Below are 19,302 nucleotides of genomic sequence, written 5' to 3' on the forward strand. Positions count from 1 at the left end.
AAACCAAAAATTATATTAATAATTGATTAGGAAACTGAGAGCAATCTTATACCATATGGAAGGAGATGTTAAGATTTTCTGACTAGTTTTCAGGAAACAACAGGTTTATAATAAAAAAAACTTTATGTTTTAGTTGTCTGATAAATAGGTTCAGAGGTAAATAACTATGATCCTACACCAACGTACTCCCAATATCTGTTATTTGTTTATCTCTTTCTACTTTTTAAAATGAACATGAGCTTTAACTTGATGCCAAATAATTAATTTAGAAATAAAATTCCCAAGGAAACCTTAAAGGACAGTAAAAGACTTAAAATGATAGGAAGCAAGGTACTTCAGAGCAAAGAAAATAAAGCTGAAAGTAAAAGCATACAAAGCACGCCTGTAATCCCAGCACTTTGGGAGGCTGAGGTGGGCAGATCATGAGGTCAGGAGTTCGAGACCAGCCTGGCCAACATAGTGAAATCTCGTCTCTACTAAAAATACAAATTTAGCCAGGTGTGGTGGTACAAGCCTGTAGCCCCAGCTACTTGGGAGGCTGAGGCAGGAGAATTGCTTGAACCAGGAGGTAGAGGCTGCAGGGCGCCGAGATCGCGCCACTGCACCGTACAGCCTGGGTGACAGAGCGTGACTCTGTCTCAAAAAATAAAAATAAAAATAAAGTAAAAATCCCACGGAAAAAGATTCCTCCATTCTTAATAACCTTGAACATTATTATTACCTTGGTCTCTAGGCAAAAACGAAATCTGGGTCAGGTTTCTTCCCCTGAAACAATGACATGACCATGCCACTCTTCTGTTAAAGTCATAGCTCCTCTCCAGAACCGGTCTCATGAACTCCTCTCCAGAACTGGTCTCATAAACTCCTTTCCAGAACTGGCCCTATGACCCAGCAAGGTTATGTCTTTACATGTTTCCTCTCTCTGCCTAAGATATTCTTTAAAATCTTTCTTCATCTGGGTTACTCCTACTCATTATTTAGATTTCAGTTCATAAGCTGCTTTCTCCAAAAAGCGTTCCCTGACACTGCAGACTATTTTAGATACAACTGCCATGCTCTGCCACAGCAACCTACACTTCCCCCTTCAGAAACATTATTATGACAACTTATTTGTTGATCTTCTCTGTCCTGCTAGATTATAAACCTTACAAAGACTGGGACTATGATAGGGAGTAACCAAATCATATGTTTAAATGTCCCCCTCCCTCCCAGTCAAAACAGGCTTACTGCTGCACTATGTAACACTGTTGACATATCTGTGCATTTGCTTATATTGGCCCTCCCTCCATGTCCTGTCTCTGGATCATGGAAATGTCACTGGATCAAGTCCATAAAATTTCCTGCCTTTCCCAGGCTACAGTGAGCTTTACATTCTCTGAATATTTGTGGCATATTTATCTTGTATTCCACAATCTAATTTATTTATTTATTTTTTGAGACAGAGTCTCACTTCCTCACCCAGGCTCAAGTGCAGTGGTGCCATCTCAACTCACTGCAACCTCTGCCTCCCAGGTTCAAGCAATTCTTGTGCCTCAGCCTCCCAAGTAGCTGGGATTACAGGCATGCATCGCCGCACCCAGATGGTTTCTGCATTTTTGTTAGAGACAGGGTTTTCCTATGTTGGCTAGGCTGGTCTCCAGCTCTGACCTCAAGTGATCCGCCCACCTGAGCCTCCCAAAGTGCTGGGATTACAGGCATACAGGCATGAGATTATTCAGCCTCCACAATCTAATTTAATTACAAAATAAATATGACAATGTTAATACTCTGAGAAAAACAATGTTTCTCTCAAACCAAACCAACCAACCAGTGGTACAATATTAATGCATAATGTTAAATATGTTTAGAGCATTCCCCCTCATTCAATTTAAAAATTATAAAATTAAAATTAAAAATTATTTTCTCTCCATCATTAAACTGGAAGAATCACAATCTTTAGATCTGTGTCTGATTCCCAGCTCTGGCACTTACGGACCACATGACATTGGACAAGTGACTGAGCTCGTCTCCTCATATGCAACAAGAGAATCAACATACCTACCCTGGAAAACTGCTGTAACGGTTAGAGAAGCTGTTAGCAATAAATACTAAGTATATAAGATAATCTTTAAAAAAATGGCTGCTAACATTTATAGTTCAATTACTACTGGATGTGAGGAAAAAGGACGATTACAGTGAACTAGGTTTTTGGATAAAAAACTAGGTTCCCGACTGGCAAAGAAACAGATTTGGCATGGAAAAAATAAAAAAACACCTCTTATAGAGATAATATATTTGAAATGCATACTACAAGTCCAAACGAGGGTAGTTAGATACTAGAGGCAGGAAAAAGGCCAAGACTGAAAAGATAAAGTTGTGAAGTATAAGTCTAGAGGTAGTGTTAAAAGTCATGGACCAGTCGAATGTGGTGGCTCACACCTTTAATCCCAGCACTTTGGCAGGCCAAGGTGGGAGGATTGCTTAAGGCCAGGAGGTCCAGACCAGTCTAGGTCACACAGCAAGATACCATCTCTACAATAAACTTAAAAATTAGCCAGGCATGGTGGGCATGCCTGTAGTCCCAGCTACTCCTCAGGAGGCTGAGGTGGGAGGATGAATTGAATCCAGAGGTCGGGGCTGCAGTGAGCCATGATCATGCCACTGTCTCTAGCCTGGATAACAGAGCAAGACTCAGTCTCTTTAAAAAAAAAAAAAAAAAATCCATAGACCACGAAGTTACTAGGAGGATGGTATAGCTATTACGGCAAAAATACCAAAGAAGATAATGTTTCAAGAAAAACAGGTAAAGTAATTTGTGCTGACGCTCTGAGAAGGAAAGATAAGGCCGATGAAATGTTCACTGGATTTAGCAAAATTGAGTCTACACCCTGCAGGAGCTATGTGAGTAGCGTGGAGGGAACTAAAATCAAGTTAGAATGGGCTGAAGGGTAAGTAGACAGCGAGGTTGCAGAGATATGGAGTGGAAAACACTCATTTAAATAGTTTTAGCTATAAGAGAAAACAGGCAGTAAATAGGAAATTTGTTAACAAAGAACCTTTATTCCCAAATAGCTCAAAATTGCAAGGAAACCAGGAGGCAGATCACAGAGGATCAGATGCCTTGTTTTGAAAACATACAAAATTTCCTACATCCCCTAATGTATTGTTTGAGGCAAACTATATATACATACAAAAACATGCTAAATACTGTCTGGGTTTTTTGTTTTTGAGACAAGTCACACTCTGTCGCTCACGCAGGAGTGCAGTGGCCCAAACACAGCTCACTGCAGCCTCAACCTCTTGGTCTCAAGAGGTCCTCCCACCTGACCCTCAGAAGTAGCTGAGGCTACAGATGTGCCCACTACATCCAGCTAATTTTTTAATTTTTGCAGAGATGGGATCCTGCCATGTTGCTCAGGCTGGTCTTGAAGTCCTGGGCTCAAACAATCCTCCGCCTTTGGCCTCCCAAAGTGCTGGGACTACAGGGATGAGCCACGGCGCCCAACCTAAAATAGTTTCTTACAAACATCTATACCACTAAACTACAACCAAAGTCCACTTCTTATGGTGTGTCTACCAGAAAAAGGGAAAAGCAGTCCCTTTGTTCATCTCCAAAAACTTGTAAGAATGAGTAATTATCATAAAGATTGTATATATTATCTAGTATACAGAACTAAATAAGCCAGATGGTAAATAAAATTACTGTTAGTGTAACAGCAGACCAAAAAGAGAGAGTTTTAAAAAAAACATCAGCCAGGCATGGTGGCTCACGCCTGTAATCCCAACACTTTGGGAGGCCGAGGCGGGTGGATCACCTGGGGTCTGGAGTTTGAGACCAGCCTGGGAAACATGGTGAAACCCCAACTCTACTAAAAATACATAAATTAGTCGGGCATGGTGGTGGTTGCCTGCAATCCCAGCTACTCAGGAGGCTGAGGCAGGACAATTGCTTGAACCCAGGAAGCGAAGGTTACAGTGAGCTGAGATTGTGCCACTGCACTACAGCCTGGCTGACAGTGAGACTCTGTCTCAAAAAAAAAAAAAAAAAAAAAATCAACTTTGTTACAGAAAACAAGCTCTTTGAGAAACATTAATTACAGCAATCATTAAAAATCTTTTTTTTTTTTTTTTTTTTTGAGGCGGAGTCTCGCTCTGTCACCCAGACTGGAGTGCAGTGGCGCAATCTCGGCTCACTGCAAGCTCCGCCTCCCGGGTTCACGCCATTCTCCTGCCTCAGCCTCCCGAGTAGCTGGGACTACAGGCGCCCGCCACCTCGCCCGGCTAGTTTTTTGTATTTTTAGTAGAGACGGGGTTTCGCCATGCTAGCCAGGATGGTCTCGATCTCCTGACCTCATGATCCGCCCGTCTCGGCCTCCCAAAGTGCTGGGATTACAGGCTTGAGCCACCGCACCCGGCCTAAAAATCTTAGATCATGGGTTCATGATTGATTAAATATTACTTCCAACACCTAATCCTGCATTTGAAATTAATTTAAAATACAAATATTTATTACATTCCTTCCATTTCTTCAGAATATACTCAGAGATATCACTATTGACATGCACTGTGTATCCTCATTCATAATGCTATGTGAAAAATTTTAATGTATATATATTGCTCTGGGAGTTTAAGACATTTACTAGAGAAATTGTGCTAGGTAAATCCTCAACAAAATCCTAATAAAACTAATTCAACAGAATATTTAAAAGATTATACACTGTAGCCAAGTGGGATTTATTCCTAGAATACAAAGATGGTTCAACTATAAAAATCATTCAATGTAATAAACCACTTCATGGAAAACCCCCACTATGATCATCTCAATTATACAGAAAAGGCATCTGACAAAATCCAATATCCTTTCATGACAAAAATACTCAATAGACAGAAACAGAAGGGAACTTCCTCAACTTGATAAAGGCCATATATAAAAACTCATAAAAATCATAGTCAACGATTCAAAGGCTTTAACTCTTCCCCTTAAGATCAGGAAAAATTCCCCTTAAGATCAGGAAAAAGACAAGGATGCCAGCTTTTACAATCTCTATTCAACATAATACAGGTACTAAAAATTCCAGCCACAGTACTTAGGCAAAATAAAGAAATAAAAAGTATCCTAATTAAAAAAGAAGTGAAATTATCTTTTGCAGATGACATGATCTTATCTGTAAAAATCCCTAAAAAGTCCACAAAATATTGTTAAAGCTAATAAATGCAGCAGTTACAGGATACTAAATAAACACACAAAAAACACTGGCATTTCTATAAGCTTGCAATGAACAATCAAAAAAGGAAGTTAAGAAAATAACACATTTGCAACAGCATCAAAAGGAATAAAATGCTTAGGAAAAAAACGAAGCAAGAATTTGAAAGACATACACGGAGGCTGAGTGTGGTAGCTCACACCTATAATCCCAGCACTGGGAGGCCAAGACAAGAGGACTGCTTGAACCCAGGAAGTTGAGGCTGCAGTGAGCCATAATCACATCACTGCACTCCAGCCTGGGTGACAGCAAGACCCTGTCTCAAAAAAATAAAAAAGAAAAAGAAAGAAAGACTTATACATGCCAAACTACAATACACTGCTGAAAGAAGTTAGAGAAGTCCTAAATAAATGGAAAGACACCCATGTTCAAGGATCATAAGATTTAATATTTTTAGGACAGCAATACTACTCAAAGGCATGTACAGAATCAATGTAATCCCTACTAAAACTCCAATGGTGCTTTTTCATATTGGTAGAAAAATGCATTTAAAATTCACATGGAATCTCAAGGGATGCCAAATAGCTAAAACTATCTTGAAAAAGACAAAGTTGGAGGACTCACACGAATTTCAAAACTTACTACAAAGCTACAGTAATCAAAGCAGTGTGGTACTACCATAAGAACAGAAATAGAGACTAACAGAACAGAATACAGAGGTAGAAATAAACACAAATATTTTATGATTCCATGTATATGAGGTACTTAGAACAGTCAGTGTAAAGATAGAAGGTAGAATAGTGGTTAACGGGGCTAGAGGGAAGAGAATAGTGAGAATTTATTGTTTATCAAGTACAGAGTTTCAGTTTGGGATGATGAAAAGGTACTAAAGGTGGATAGTGGTGATGGCTGCACAACAATGTGAATGTACTTAATGCTACTAAACTGTACTCTTAAAAATACAGTTAAAATCGTAAATGTGACTGAGCCAAGTGGCTCACATCTGTAATCCTAGCACTTGGGAGGCCAAGGCAGGCAGATCACTTGAGCCCAGGAGTCTGAGGCCAACTTGGTCAACAAAGTAAAACCCTGTCTCTACAAAAAATAAAAAAATTAACCAGGCACAATGGCACACACTTGTGGTCCCAGCTACTCAAGAGTGTGAAGCAGGCCAACTGCTCAAGCCCAAGAGATTGAGGCTGCAGTGAGCCATGACTGTGTCACTGAGCTCCAACGTGGGTAACAGAGTGAGACATTGTCTCATTTAAAAAAAAAAGGGTTAATCTTACATTAGGTATATTTTACCACAATTAAAAAAAAAAAGTTTAACCGAATACCATATGATCTAGCAATTTCACTCCTAGATATATATTCAAAAGAAATGAAAGCAGGAACTCAAACAGATAATTGTTAACAACAGAACTATTAACAATACCCAAAAGGTGAAAACAACCCAAGTGTATATCAAGAGATAAAAATGGATAAATAGGCTGGGCGCGGTGGCTCAATGCCTGTAATCTCAGCACTTTGGGAGGTCAAGGAGGGTGGATCACCAGGTCAAGAGATCAACACCATCCTGGCCAACATGGTGAAACCCCATCTCTACTAAAAACACAAAAATTAGCTGGGTGTGGTGGCACGTGCCTGTAGTCCCAGCTACTTAGGAGGCTGAGGCTGGAGACTCACTTGAACCTGGGAGAGAGGCGGAGGGTGCAGTGAGCCGAGATCACGCCACTGTACTCCAGCTCCAGCCTGGCGACAGAGCAAGACACTGTCTTAAAAAAAAAAAAAAAAAAAAAAGGATAAACGAAAGTTGGTATATAGTCATGTGTCACATAAAGATGTATGGGTAAATGATGGACCGCATATACTACAGTAGTCTCATAAGATTAGAATGGAGCTGCCCTACATAGGTGTACTATTTTTTATCTTTTATACTGTATTTTTAATATACCTTTTCTATGTTTACTTATGTTTATTTTCTTTTTTTTTTTTGAGACGGAGTCTCACTCCGTCGCCCAGGCTGGAGTGCAGTGGCCGGATCTCAGCTCACTGCAAGCTCCGCCTCCCGGGTTCACGCCATGCTCCTGTCTCAGCCTCCCGAGTAGCTGGGACTACAGGCGCCCGCCACCTCGCCCGGCTAGTTTTTTGTATTTTTTAGTAGAGACGGGGTTTCACCGTGTTAGCCAGGATGGTCTCGATCTCCTGACCTCGTGATCCGCCCGTCTCGGCCTCCCAAAGTGCTGGGATTACAGGCTTGAGCCACCGCGCCCGGCCTCTTTTTTTTTTTTTTTAATGGGTACAGACTTTCTGTTTGGGGTGATGAAAGGTTTTCGAAACAGTGATACGGTTGTACAACATCATGGATGTAATTAAAGACACCGAACTGTACCCTTAAATATGGGTAAAATGGAAATTTTGTTATATTTATTTAGCACAAAATGGGGGGCACTGAACAGACCCCTTACCAAAGACAACATATGGATGGTAAATAACTCCTGGAAAAGATGCTAACATCATTACTCAACAGAGAAACGCTAATTAAAACAAGGAGATACCTCTAAGAATGGCTACATACCCCGAGAATGGCTAAAATTCACAAAACCGAACATACCAACTGCTAGTATTAATGTGGAGGAATTGGAACTCTCATTCACTGCTGGTGAGAATGTAAAATTATAAAACTATTTCCTTTTTTTTCTCTGAGACAGAGTTTTGCTCTTGTTGCCCAGGCTGGAGTACAATGGCACGATCTCGGCTCACTGCAACCTCCACCTTCGGATTCAAGAGATTCTCCTGCCTCGGCCTCCCGAGTAGCTGGGATTACAGGCATGAACCACCACGCCTGGTTAATTTTGTATTTTTATTAGAGAGAGGGTTTTCCACGTTGTTCAAGCTGGTCTCGAACTCCGGAATTCAGGTGATCCGCCCGCTTCGGTCTCCCAATCCTTTTTTTAATTTAACCTTCATCCCTCTTCTCCTCTCCCTCTTTTGAAGTCCCTGGTGTCTAGCATTTCCCCCTTTATGTCCACGTATGCTCGTTGTTTAGCTCTCAGATTTAAGTATTTTAGAAGATAGCTGGGCAATTTTCAAAATGTTAAACACACATCTACCATATAATCTCTATCCATTCCATTTCTAATTATTTACCCAAGAGAAAAGAAAGCTTCTTGTACACGAATGTTCGCAGCAATTTTCATTGTAATAGCAAAAACTGTAAACATGCCATATGTCCATCAATAGACAAATGCATAAACAAATTGTGGTAAATACATACAATGGAATACTACTTAGCAATAAAAAGGAATACTACTGATACACACAGTATTTTTGCTGAGTGAAAAAAGCCAGATCCCTAAGAGTACGTATTGTATGATTTTCATCTGTGTAAAATTCCAGAGCATGCAAACTTATCTTTTTCCTCTTTTTCCATCCCCCTTATCTCTGAAGCAAACCTATCTATTGTGACAGAAAGCAGATCAGTGGTTGCCTGGGGACAAGGTAAGTAGAGGGAGGAATTACCAAGAGGCACAAGGAAAGTTTTGGGGATGACAGATACATTCACTAACTTGGCTGCAGTGATAGTCTCACAAGAGGATATATATGTCAAAACTGTACACTTGGCAAAGCGCAGTGACTCACATCTATAATCCTAGCACTTTGGGAGGCTGAGGTGGGTAGACCACCTGAGGTCAGGAGTTTGAGACCAACCTGACCAACATGGTGAAACCCTGTTTCTGCTAAAAACACAAAATTAGCCAGGCGTGGTGATGCATGCCTATAATCCCAGCTGCTTGGAAGGCTGAGGCAGGAGAATCACTTGAACCCAGGAGATGGAGGTTGCAGTGAGGGGAGATGGCATCATTGCACTCCAGGCTGGGCAACAAGAGCGAAACGCAATCTCAAAAAAAAAAAAAAAAGAACAAAACAAACAAAAAACTGTACACTTTAAATATGTGTAGTTTATTGTATGTCAATTATACCTAATAAAAAATGACTGGCTTGAAAACAAGTAGGCAAAAAATATTTGCTGAATGAATGAACAAATGATCAGTGCATTCAGGAACCAAGACAGCCCTAGAAAGAAAGGTCAGAACCAGATCTGGACGGTCTGAACACAAGGCTAACACTCTTGGACTTTATCCTTTATGTAATAAATTTCTGACGCTTCTGGGAAAAAAAAGACACCAATGAAAAATATTAATATAGCAGCAGGACAGAAAATGGACTGGAAATAAGAAAAGACTCAAACCTGAGAGATCAGATAGAAAGTAATTAAATAATCTAAGCATGAGGTAACCAAAGTTCATACTTCTCTATTAGCATGCTAATGATAAAAATAGAAAGGTAAGACAAACATAAGTGAAACTGGGAGATAATAACTAATTGCACTTAAAAATCATTGGTATAGCCCAGGCGTGGTGGCTCATGCTAGTAATTCCAGCACTTTGGGAGGCCAAGGAGGGCAGATGAGTTGAGGTCAGGAGTTCAAGACCAGCCTGGGCAACACAGTGAAACCCCATCTCTACCAAAAAAAAAAAAAAAATACATATATATATATATATATATATACACACACACACACACAAACACACACACAAACAGCTGGGCATGGTGGAGTGCACCTATACTCCCAGCAACTCGAGAGGCTGAGGAAGGAGAATCGCTTGAACCTGAGAGGCGGAGGTTGCAGTGACCCGAGATCACGCCACTGCACTATAGCCTGGGCAACAGAGCGAGACTCCATCTCAAAAAAATAAAAAAATAATTGTATAAAGTTTCCAGTTTGACTGGCAGAACAGAACAAAAAGAATGAACTTAGAGTTGGTTTGAGAAAATAACACAAATAATTTGATCTTCAACAAAGTTCAAGATGCTAGAAGGACAACAAGACAAGACATCCACAAGTTAGTGCTGAAGGAGCAGATTTAGGAGCCATGCACAGAGATGATAGCTAAAGCTGCTAAAGTAAATAAAATTTCCCAAAGTAGATGAATACTCCCAGAAACCTCAGAGTACAGAACGAAGCAACAAGATCTTAAGAAATTAAGAAATAAATGCATTTAAGGGGCAGGAGGAAGAAGATGTAATAATGAAAAAATACAGAATCAATGAGGCATAAGGTAACAACTAAACACCATAAGCATATGGGACCTTCATAGAAAAAATCAGCCCAGATCCAGATTCTACCACTTAATTAACTATAGTAATGGAGGTCAATTACTTAATCTCTCTAGCATCAGTTTCACTGTTTATTAAAACATAGGTAAGTGTTAATGTGTATTAGTTGCTATTTTAACAACTCAACACCTTACAAACAAGTAGATACAGTATTTTATAATTTCTTAATTACTTCTTAGGTTATCTCATTTAATGCCACAACCACCCTGTAAAGCAAATCCTATCTGAATTCTACAGCTAAGGAAAGAAGGCCAAGAAAGATTGAATCTCTTAGTTTTAGGAGTATGAGAACTAACATCATATTTAACTTGGTCTTCTGCACATGGTGCAGTGACAAAGAAAAGGCTATAGAGTTCTTGAACTTAATGGGTTCAAGTCCAGTACCATCAATTGTGAGCTGTGTGACTAGAAAAAAATGATTTAAGTGTTACCAATACTACTCCTGACAAAGGCATATTTATCTACCTTAGGCAAGAATAAGGAAACAGAAATTTTCTTTTTTTTTTTGAGATGAAGTCTCGCTCTGTCGCCAGGTTGGAGTGCAGTGGCTTACTGCAACCTCTGCCTCCCGGGTTCAAGTGATTCTCTTGTCTCAGCCTCCTGAGTAGCTGGGACTACAGGCACATGCCACCATGCTCGGCTAATTTTTGTATTTTTAGTAGAGACAGGGTTTCACCATATTGGTCAGGCTTGTCTTGAACTCCTGACCTCAGGTGATCCACCCACCTCACCCTCCCAAAATGCTGGGATTACAGGCGTGAGCTACCACGCCCAGCCGAAACAGAAAGTTTGAGGTAAAGAGCATGTGACCTCTTTGATTTTCTCAGGAAAATAATTGAAGAGGAATGTGAACAAGACAGTTTTCAATTATGCTCTGTAGATGTGCTATTGGACGTTGGCACACACAACCAAACTTCCTCATAATTTTTTTTGTTTTTTTGAGACACAGTCTCCCTCTGTTGCCCAGGCTGGAGTGCACTGGCATGATCTCGGCTCACTGCAACCTCTGCCTCCTGGGTTCAAGCAATTCTCCTGCCTCAGCCTCCTCAGTAGCTGGGATTACAGGCACACACCACCACACTCGGCTAATTTTTGTATTTTTAGTAGAGACGGGGTTTCACCACGTTGGTCAGGCTGGTCTCGAACTCCTGACCCCGTGATCCGCCCGCCTCGGCCTCCCAAAGTGCTGGGATTACAGGCCTGGGCCACCACTCCCAGCCAACATTCAAATTTTGTTTTGTTTTGTTTTGTTTTTTTTGAGACGAAGTCTCACTTTGTGGCCAGGCTAGAGTGCAGTGGCGCTATCTCGGCTCACTGCAATCTCTGCCCTCCCAGGTTCAAGTGATTCTCCTGCTTCAGCCTCCCGGGTAGCTGGGACACAGGCGCATGCCACCAGGCCCAGCTAATTTTTGTATTTTTAGTAGAGACAGGGTTTCACCATGTTGGCCAGGATGGTCTCCATCTCTTTTTTTTTTTTTTTTTTGAGACAGAGTCTCACTCTGTCGCAGAGGCTGGAGTGCAGTGGCTGGATCTCAGCTCACTGCAAGCTCCGCCTCCCGGGTTTAAGCCATTCTCCTGCCTCAGCCTCCCGAGTAGCTGGGACTACAGGCGCCCGCCACCTCGCCCGGCTAGCTTTTTGTATTTTTAGTAGAGACGGGGTTTCACCATGTTAGCCAGGATGGTCTTGATCTCCTGACCTTGTGATCCGCCCGTCTCAGCCTCCCAAAGTGCTGGGATTACAGGCTTGAACCACCGCGCCCGGCCAAGTCTCGATCTCTTGACGTTGTCATCCACCCATCTCGGCCTCCCAAAGTGCCAACACTCAAGTTTTAAAGCCACTAGATTATATTTATCTCTACAGTGTCTTGCAACTGTTTAAGATTAAACACTTTTTCTCCATCTTACTCACCAAACGCATATAAACTAGTAATCTTCTGAGTCCCACAGCACTTCTTTAGTGTCTCTTTATGACACCACACATTCTTCAATATAAACATTCTTTTTTTTTTTTTTTTTTTTTGAGGTGGAGTCTCGCTCTGTCGCCAGGGCTGGAATGCAGTGGCCGGATCTCAGCTCACTGCAAGCTCCGCCTCCCAGGTTCACGCCATTCTCCTGCCTCAGCCTCCCGAGTAGCTGGGACTACAGGCACCCGCCACCTCGCCCGGCTAGTTTTTTGTTGTTTTTTTTTTGTAATTTTTAGTAGAGACGGGGTTTCACCGTGTTAGCCAGGATGGTCTCGATCTGCTGACCTCGTGATCCGCCCGTCTCGGCCTCCCAAAGTGCTGGGACTACAGGTTTGAGCCACCGCGCCCGGCCCAATATAAACATTCTAAACTCCATTCCCTCAATTAGATTTAGGCTCCTTCAAGGCAGGCAATTTGTCATTTACCTTGGTATTCCTCAACCCCAAGTACAACGCAAGCAAGCACTTTAGGGCAAAAAAATGTAAAATAAAAAGATAACGGAAATGGTTAATCCTTACAATATATACTATATATACTAGTTATATGTAAAAAGAAATACAACTTACCCTAATACAGCTGAAACAACACAGCTTGGAGCAATGAGGACACAGGCGTGCATCCCTCAATTTCTCCATACAAATGAAACATCGGAAAACCTCAGCAATGCTCTGAAAACAATAAAAGATGTAAGATCCATCAGTCTAGGCTACTGAATCAAGAGTAAAAGGCAAGCTCAAAACAACTCAACATTTACATTTATTTTGGGCTGATATCTCTATTTTAACTATATTCCACATCAGGATTTGGTTGGTCAAGGTCCAGAGTACCTCAAAATATCTGGAAAATGTACTTCCATTTTTCTAAGCTTCATGATGATTCTATTCTAAGGAAAATATAGGAAATGCAAACACAGACTTATGCAGAAAAATTTTCACTGAAGCAGTAATTATAATGGCAAGAATCTAGGTACAGCCCAAATGTCCAAATATTAAGTAAATTACGGCAGTTACACAAAGATTACAGTCACTAGAAATGGTTCTTCATCTAATGATACAGAAAAATGCATATAATGTACAACAGCAAGGAAAAAAGGCCCAGGCACAATGGTTCATGACTGTAATCCCAGCACTTTGGGAGGCCGATGCAGGTGGATCACTTGAGGTCGGGAGTTCAAGACCAGTCTGGCCAAAATGGTGAAATCCCGTCTCTACTAAAAATACAAAAATTAGCTGGGCGTGGTGGTGTGCGCCTGTAATCCCAGCTACTCAGGAGGCTGAGGCAGGAGAATCGCTTGAACCTGGGAGGCGGAGGTTGCATTGAGCCGAGAGGGTGCCACTGCACTCCAGACTGGGTGACAGAGTGAGACTCAGTCTCAAAAAAAAAAAAAAAAGGAAAAAAGGCAGACTGAATACACAACATGAACTTTTTAACTTTTTCTGCAATTTCCCCAAAAGGTATAAACTGATTTTATAATTTAGAGGAAAAAGAAGTTTAAAAAGACACTTATCCTAAAGCAGTGTACTGTGACCCAGAAAAAAATGAATTAAGAATCCAGAAATCTGAATTGCTGCCCTGATGTTAAAACCGACTAGCTACTTATTTGAACCTGAGATTCTGCCCCAACTGAAAATGCTGACGGTAGTTCAAAGCAATATTGGGAACAACAACAAAAATATGTAAATACAAGAAACAGTATTATCTTTGCAAGTCTCAGTTTAATCAATTTAGGAAGTAACTGAAAAGTTTTTAACAAGAAAAAAGATACAATTAAACGTATTCTTATTGTATTGTATACTTTGTTTTTATAGTACTGACATTTACTTTCACTCCATTCTAGAATTAAACCCTCCTAAAACCAAGATAAGTTTACAAAACCTTTATAATACTTTACATGAGGAATTAAGGAGAAAATTACTCGTGAATCTCATCATGACTCTGTAGGGCCAGAAAGAACCTGGGAGATGCAGATTCTGTAACCTGCAACGGAGTGGACAACAAGACTACAGAATGACTAGTTTCAAGTGGAATATCCATAACATGATTACCTCTTACTAAAAAGCAAGGATTTCCTATTTCAGTATCTGAAAGGTTCAAAATTTGATAATGATTATACAATTAAGTTCAATAAACAATCTTTTAAAAAAGATTCCTAGCCTTTACTTACATATCCTATATATCCCAACTATTTTAACTCACCGCTTACAAGAATCAGTTATAAAAACAACAGTTTGTTCTGGAAACTACACATGAGATAATATATGCTCATTCAATCTAGGAAGGAAGGGCAGAAGCTTGCAAAATGTGCCACTGAGAGGGAAAGATGATTATCCATTTGGAAGGAGATTTAGATCAGCTCAAGAACTCGCAAGGACTGGTGGCGAGTGGCAGGGTACGTCCATTTGATGAATCTGCAGTTTTGCTCGGAACAGGATGCAGTTTGTAAATACCCGGTGGGGATGAGTACCTGTGCCAAGACATCCTTGAAAACTCCAGGATACGCACCACCTGACTGCGGAACAGTGAGCACAAGACACCCGGAGCGCTGCAGAATGAGAACGGCGTCCTTGGTACAGGGCCAGCCCTCTCCACAGCGGCAGGGGTGTGGGGTAGGGGTGCCCTACCGGAGGAAGGACATGGGCACGGCTCCCCGAATAAAAACCGCTCATCGGGTGGGGGCGGGGACTAACCACCACCCTCACAACCCCCTCACCTCCACGCTCTGTTCATCCATTGCCTCCAGCTCTCGGCGAGGCCTTTGGCGACCCGCGGGCTCCGTAGTCTGACCTCAGGCGCCGGCCCGAGGTTGCCAGATCAAATCGCAGAGAGAAGCCCGGCGCCCACGTCAGGGGGCTCCGACAACCGCCCCACCTGCGTGCCCCATCGCTTTAGGTCCAGCGCCGACTACCCGCATTTCGCCATTTTTACCGGCGCGCCCGCCCCCGGGCGCAGAGGTAGGGCGAGCAGTGGCCGCCGCTCCTTTCTACGGGCTCACCAGCCGGCCAGCAGCCGCGAGGGAATCTCGGCCCACGTGACGCGGGCGCGCGCGTATGGAACCGCCGCTGGAGTTTGGCAAAGAAGGGGCCGCAGAGAATTCGCAAACACCAACTGTAACCAGGACAGCTGGGGGCGCGGCGGCGAGAGAAGCCGCGAAGCGCATGCGCTTAGGACGCTGCGGGAGGAGAAAGGAGAGGAGGAGCGTGGAAGGTTCCCCTAGTTCCCGCGTTGCGGGGCGCACACGAGACTTGGCGACTCGCTGCCTCAGGGTTGCGTGCCTCCGGCCCCAGCCTGCGTAGGCGGTCTGAGCGTGGGGCTCCGCTACGCCCCGCCCACCTCGGCGGAGGGCGGGGCCCCACGGCTCTCAAACTTGCGCGCCAAAGACGGAGCCACCGGGCGCACTAGTGGAACGCGCAGTCTTCGGAGCCACACCCCTGGGTATTCGGACTTTGAGATTTTAGGGTGGGGCCCAGGCCATCCGCGTTTTCGCCCAACATTGTGTGTGATTCGGTAGCAGGTGGTCTGTGGTCCGCACTTTGAGAAACCCTGGTGCACAGGGTTAGTGGTTAGTGGTTCTCTCTGGAAGAAAGAGTCTAAGGTTTGTAGGACTTGGGTTCCACCTACCACAGCAAATTGAGTTAGAAGGCTCCAGACTGTGAAGCCTGAAGAGGTGTCATTTCTCATTTCCGTGGTGAGTGGACGGGACCACACTGTGAAGACTTCATTCCCACATCCCACACTTCATTCTTGCCGCATAAGTAAGTTGTCGCAGTGGGACTATTGAAAGGGTATCAGCGATATTCATCTTTCCTATAAATGGGATCTGCTTTCTACAATTTCCTGCCAGAAGAGATGTGTAAAGATTGCAAGAATTGAAGGTGTGTGAGACAAAGAGGGCACATCAAATTCATAATTTGAGTTTAATTGTTCCTGTATTTATTGCAAACAACTAATTATACTTAACCGACCTGGAGTGCACATGTAGAGAATCACTAATAATCAAGAAACAAGTTCTTGAATATCAGGCATTTAGGCTTATAGGTGGCAACAATTTATTTTAACTACGTGGGTCATGAACAAGATATAATTTAGAAAGATTAATCTGAGACTGAAAAATGCTTTCAGTAAGAATTATTTGTGGTCTTTGAACTACATGGAGCTGATGGCTGTATAACGCTATTTTTACGAAAATGCCCTCAGTTGTACATTTTTAAATGGTTGATGGTTAATTTTATGTTATGACAATTTTACTTAAAATAATTATAGAATGCAATGCTAGGCCGGGCGTAGTGGCTCATGCCTGTAATCCCAGCACTTTGGGAGGCGGAGGCGGGCGGATCACCTGAGGTTGGGAGTTCGAGACCAGCCTGACCAACATGGAGAAACCCCGTCTCTACTAAAAATACAAAATTAGCCGGGTGTGGTGGCGCATGCCTGTAATCCCAGCTACTAGGGAGGCTGAGGCAGGAGAATCACTTGAACCTGGGAGGCGGAGGTTGCGATGAGCTGAGATCACGCCATTGAACTCCAGCCTGGGCAACAAGAGTGAAACTCCGTCTCAAAAAAAAAAAAGAATGCAGTGCTGTACTTGGGATTCAGAGTAATGAGAAGTGAGTGGGCCTTGCTCTCAAGGAGCAGTATAGAAGACAAATAAGTCAAATTGCAATACTTACATGGTAAATAGTAAGATAGATTCTTGTATGTTTGCCGAAGAATCCAAAAATGTTGAAGGACTTATTGCACTAATTCATAATATCGAACAGTTAGAAACCTGTACAACTGATTAGAGGCCATTGGTTGCAAGCAAAAAGGATAACTTGAGCAAAATAAATAATTTAGTTGGCAAGATGCTAAACTCACATCGATTGCCAGGCCCTGGGGTTTGGGAGCCAATGGTCTGCTCCATCAGAATCCCTTAAAGGCTGACCTTGCTGCCCTCCCCACAAGAAAAATCTCCTAACTTCATATATATCCTTAAATAACTTAATGTTTTACAACTTGTTATATTATTTGTATAACTTGCTGTTATAGAACTTAAATGTCTATCAATAAGGAACTGATAAAAATGATTATATATTTAGCTGGGGGCATGGTGGTGCACACCTGTGGTCCCAGCTACTCTGGAGGCTGAGATGGAAGAATCACTTGAGCCCAGGAGTTTGAGGCTGCAGTGATCCAAGATCACGCCACTGCACTATGCCCTGGGCAACAGAGCCAGATCCTGTCTTAAAAAAAAAAAAAGGTATGCTGTTAAAAAGAAGGGTGGATGTGTGACATAACAAAAATACATTAGAATTGAAGACCGGGCGCAGTGGCTCACGTATCCCAGGACTTTTGGGAAGCTGAGGCTGGCAGATCTCTTGAGCTCGGGAGTTGGAGACCAGCCTAGGGCAACATGATGAAACCCAGTTTCTACAAAATATACAAAAATTAGCAGGGGTTGGTGGCATGCACCTGTGGTCTCAGCTACTTGGGAGGCTGAGGCCGGAGGATTGCTTGAGCCCTAGAGGCTACAGTGAGCCATGATAGCACCACTGCACTCTAGCGTGAGTGACAGAGTGAGACCCTGTCTCAAATAAAATAATGAAATGAAAAAAAATTAAGTACAGCAGCAGTACAAGGCACAGTATCAACCTACTTTTGTTGAAAAAATTTTTTTACATTTGTATACATATAGAAATGCCTGAATAAATTATTTGCAGATTACCTCTAGAGAATTTACATGCCTGTTTTTTTGTTGTTGTTGTTGTTTGTTTTTTTTGGGTTTTTTTTGAGACGGAGTCTCACTTTGTCACCAAGCCAGCGTACAATGGTGCGATCTCAGCTTACTGCAACCTCCATCTCCCAGGTTCAAGTGACTCCCCTGCCTCAGCCTCCCGAGTAGCTGGGACTACAGGCGCATGCCACCAAGCCTGGCTAATTTTTGTATTTTTAGTAGCGGCGGGGTTTCACCTTGTTGGCCAGTATGGTCTCGATCTCTTGACCTTGTGATCCTCCCGCCTCGACCTCCCAAAGTACTGGGGTTACAGGTGTGAACCACCACGCCCGGCCATGCCTGTGATTTTTAAATTCTTAAACATGTATTATTTATAACTTAAGACATAAAAACACTATAGTCACATAGGATAAAACAATTATAATCCAGACGAGAAACAAAAGATCTAAATTAAGGAGGTGTGAAGATAATGTGGAGGTTGTATACCATGACCATTTTAGAGAGAATTGTAGGTTTTATTGACTAAGAAGATAAAGGGATGCAAGTTAGTTATACAGGTTTTAATTTCAGACAACAGAATAGTGGCTATTAACAGTAAAATCAGTAAGTATTCTGGACATGTTTAATTTCAATATTCAGGTAGGGGATTTTATTGGAAATAAGGATCTAGAGCTAGAGGAAGAAGTTGTGTTAGGAATCATCCACAAAGAGGCTTGAGAAACCAATGAAAATGTATTGAGAAGTGCATAGAGAACAATGTTAAGGGGGCTGTGGGGGAAAAATAACATTTGGAAGATAACTGAAGGAAATCATAGAGGAAACATAGTACAATCTAATTTTTCTCCCTAACTGAAAGCAAAACCACTTTTAATATTATTATAATAAGAATTTATTACGATCTCTCCATGATACTACCATTTTTTCCATCCCAACAATCATTATCACATCCCAGAGCCATCTCATGACAAGAACTTTCTAAATACTAATTGCCTGAATACTGAAGAAAATTAACATCTGATACTAAGGTGTAACATATTTCTCTGTAATTAAAAAAAAGGCGGCCGGGCACGGTAGCTTACTCCTGTAATCCCAGCACTTTGCGAGGCCGAGGTGGGTGGATCATCACCAGGAGTTCAAGAACAGCCTGGCCAAGATGGTGAAAACCCATCTGTACTAAAAATACAAAAAATTAGCCAGGCGTGGTGGCGGGCACCTGTAATCCCAGCTACTCAGGAGGGTGGGGCAGAGAATTACTTGAACCTGG

General features: G+C 42.2%; 1 protein-coding gene across 9 annotated transcripts in view; it reads right to left on the reverse strand.

Moving 5' to 3' along the window:
• The window catches only part of TRIM37 (tripartite motif containing 37), a 128,095-nt gene extending 111,902 nt beyond the window's left edge, over positions 1–16,193 (reverse strand). For 5 of the 9 annotated variants that reach the window (XM_033183685.1, XM_033183681.1, XM_033183678.1 and 2 more), the window contains exons 1-3: positions 15,039–16,193; positions 14,793–14,870; positions 12,895–12,996 (exon numbers count right to left, since the gene is read on the reverse strand). In XM_033183685.1, coding sequence (XP_033039576.1) covers positions 12,895–12,996; positions 14,793–14,870; positions 15,039–15,059 — 201 coding nt within the window. In that variant the 5' untranslated portion in view covers positions 15,060–16,193. The remainder of the gene's footprint in view (positions 1–12,894; positions 12,997–14,792; positions 14,871–15,038) is intronic. The other 4 variants (XM_033183683.1, XM_033183684.1, XM_033183680.1 and 1 more) reach the window with 2 other exon arrangements.
• Positions 16,194–19,302: the final 3,109 nt, after the last annotated feature.

The sequence above is a fragment of the Trachypithecus francoisi genome, unplaced genomic scaffold (genome assembly GCF_009764315.1).
Source record: "Trachypithecus francoisi isolate TF-2019V2 unplaced genomic scaffold, Tfra_2.0 Lachesis_group20, whole genome shotgun sequence".
NCBI classification, from domain to species: Eukaryota; Metazoa; Chordata; class Mammalia; order Primates; family Cercopithecidae; genus Trachypithecus; species Trachypithecus francoisi.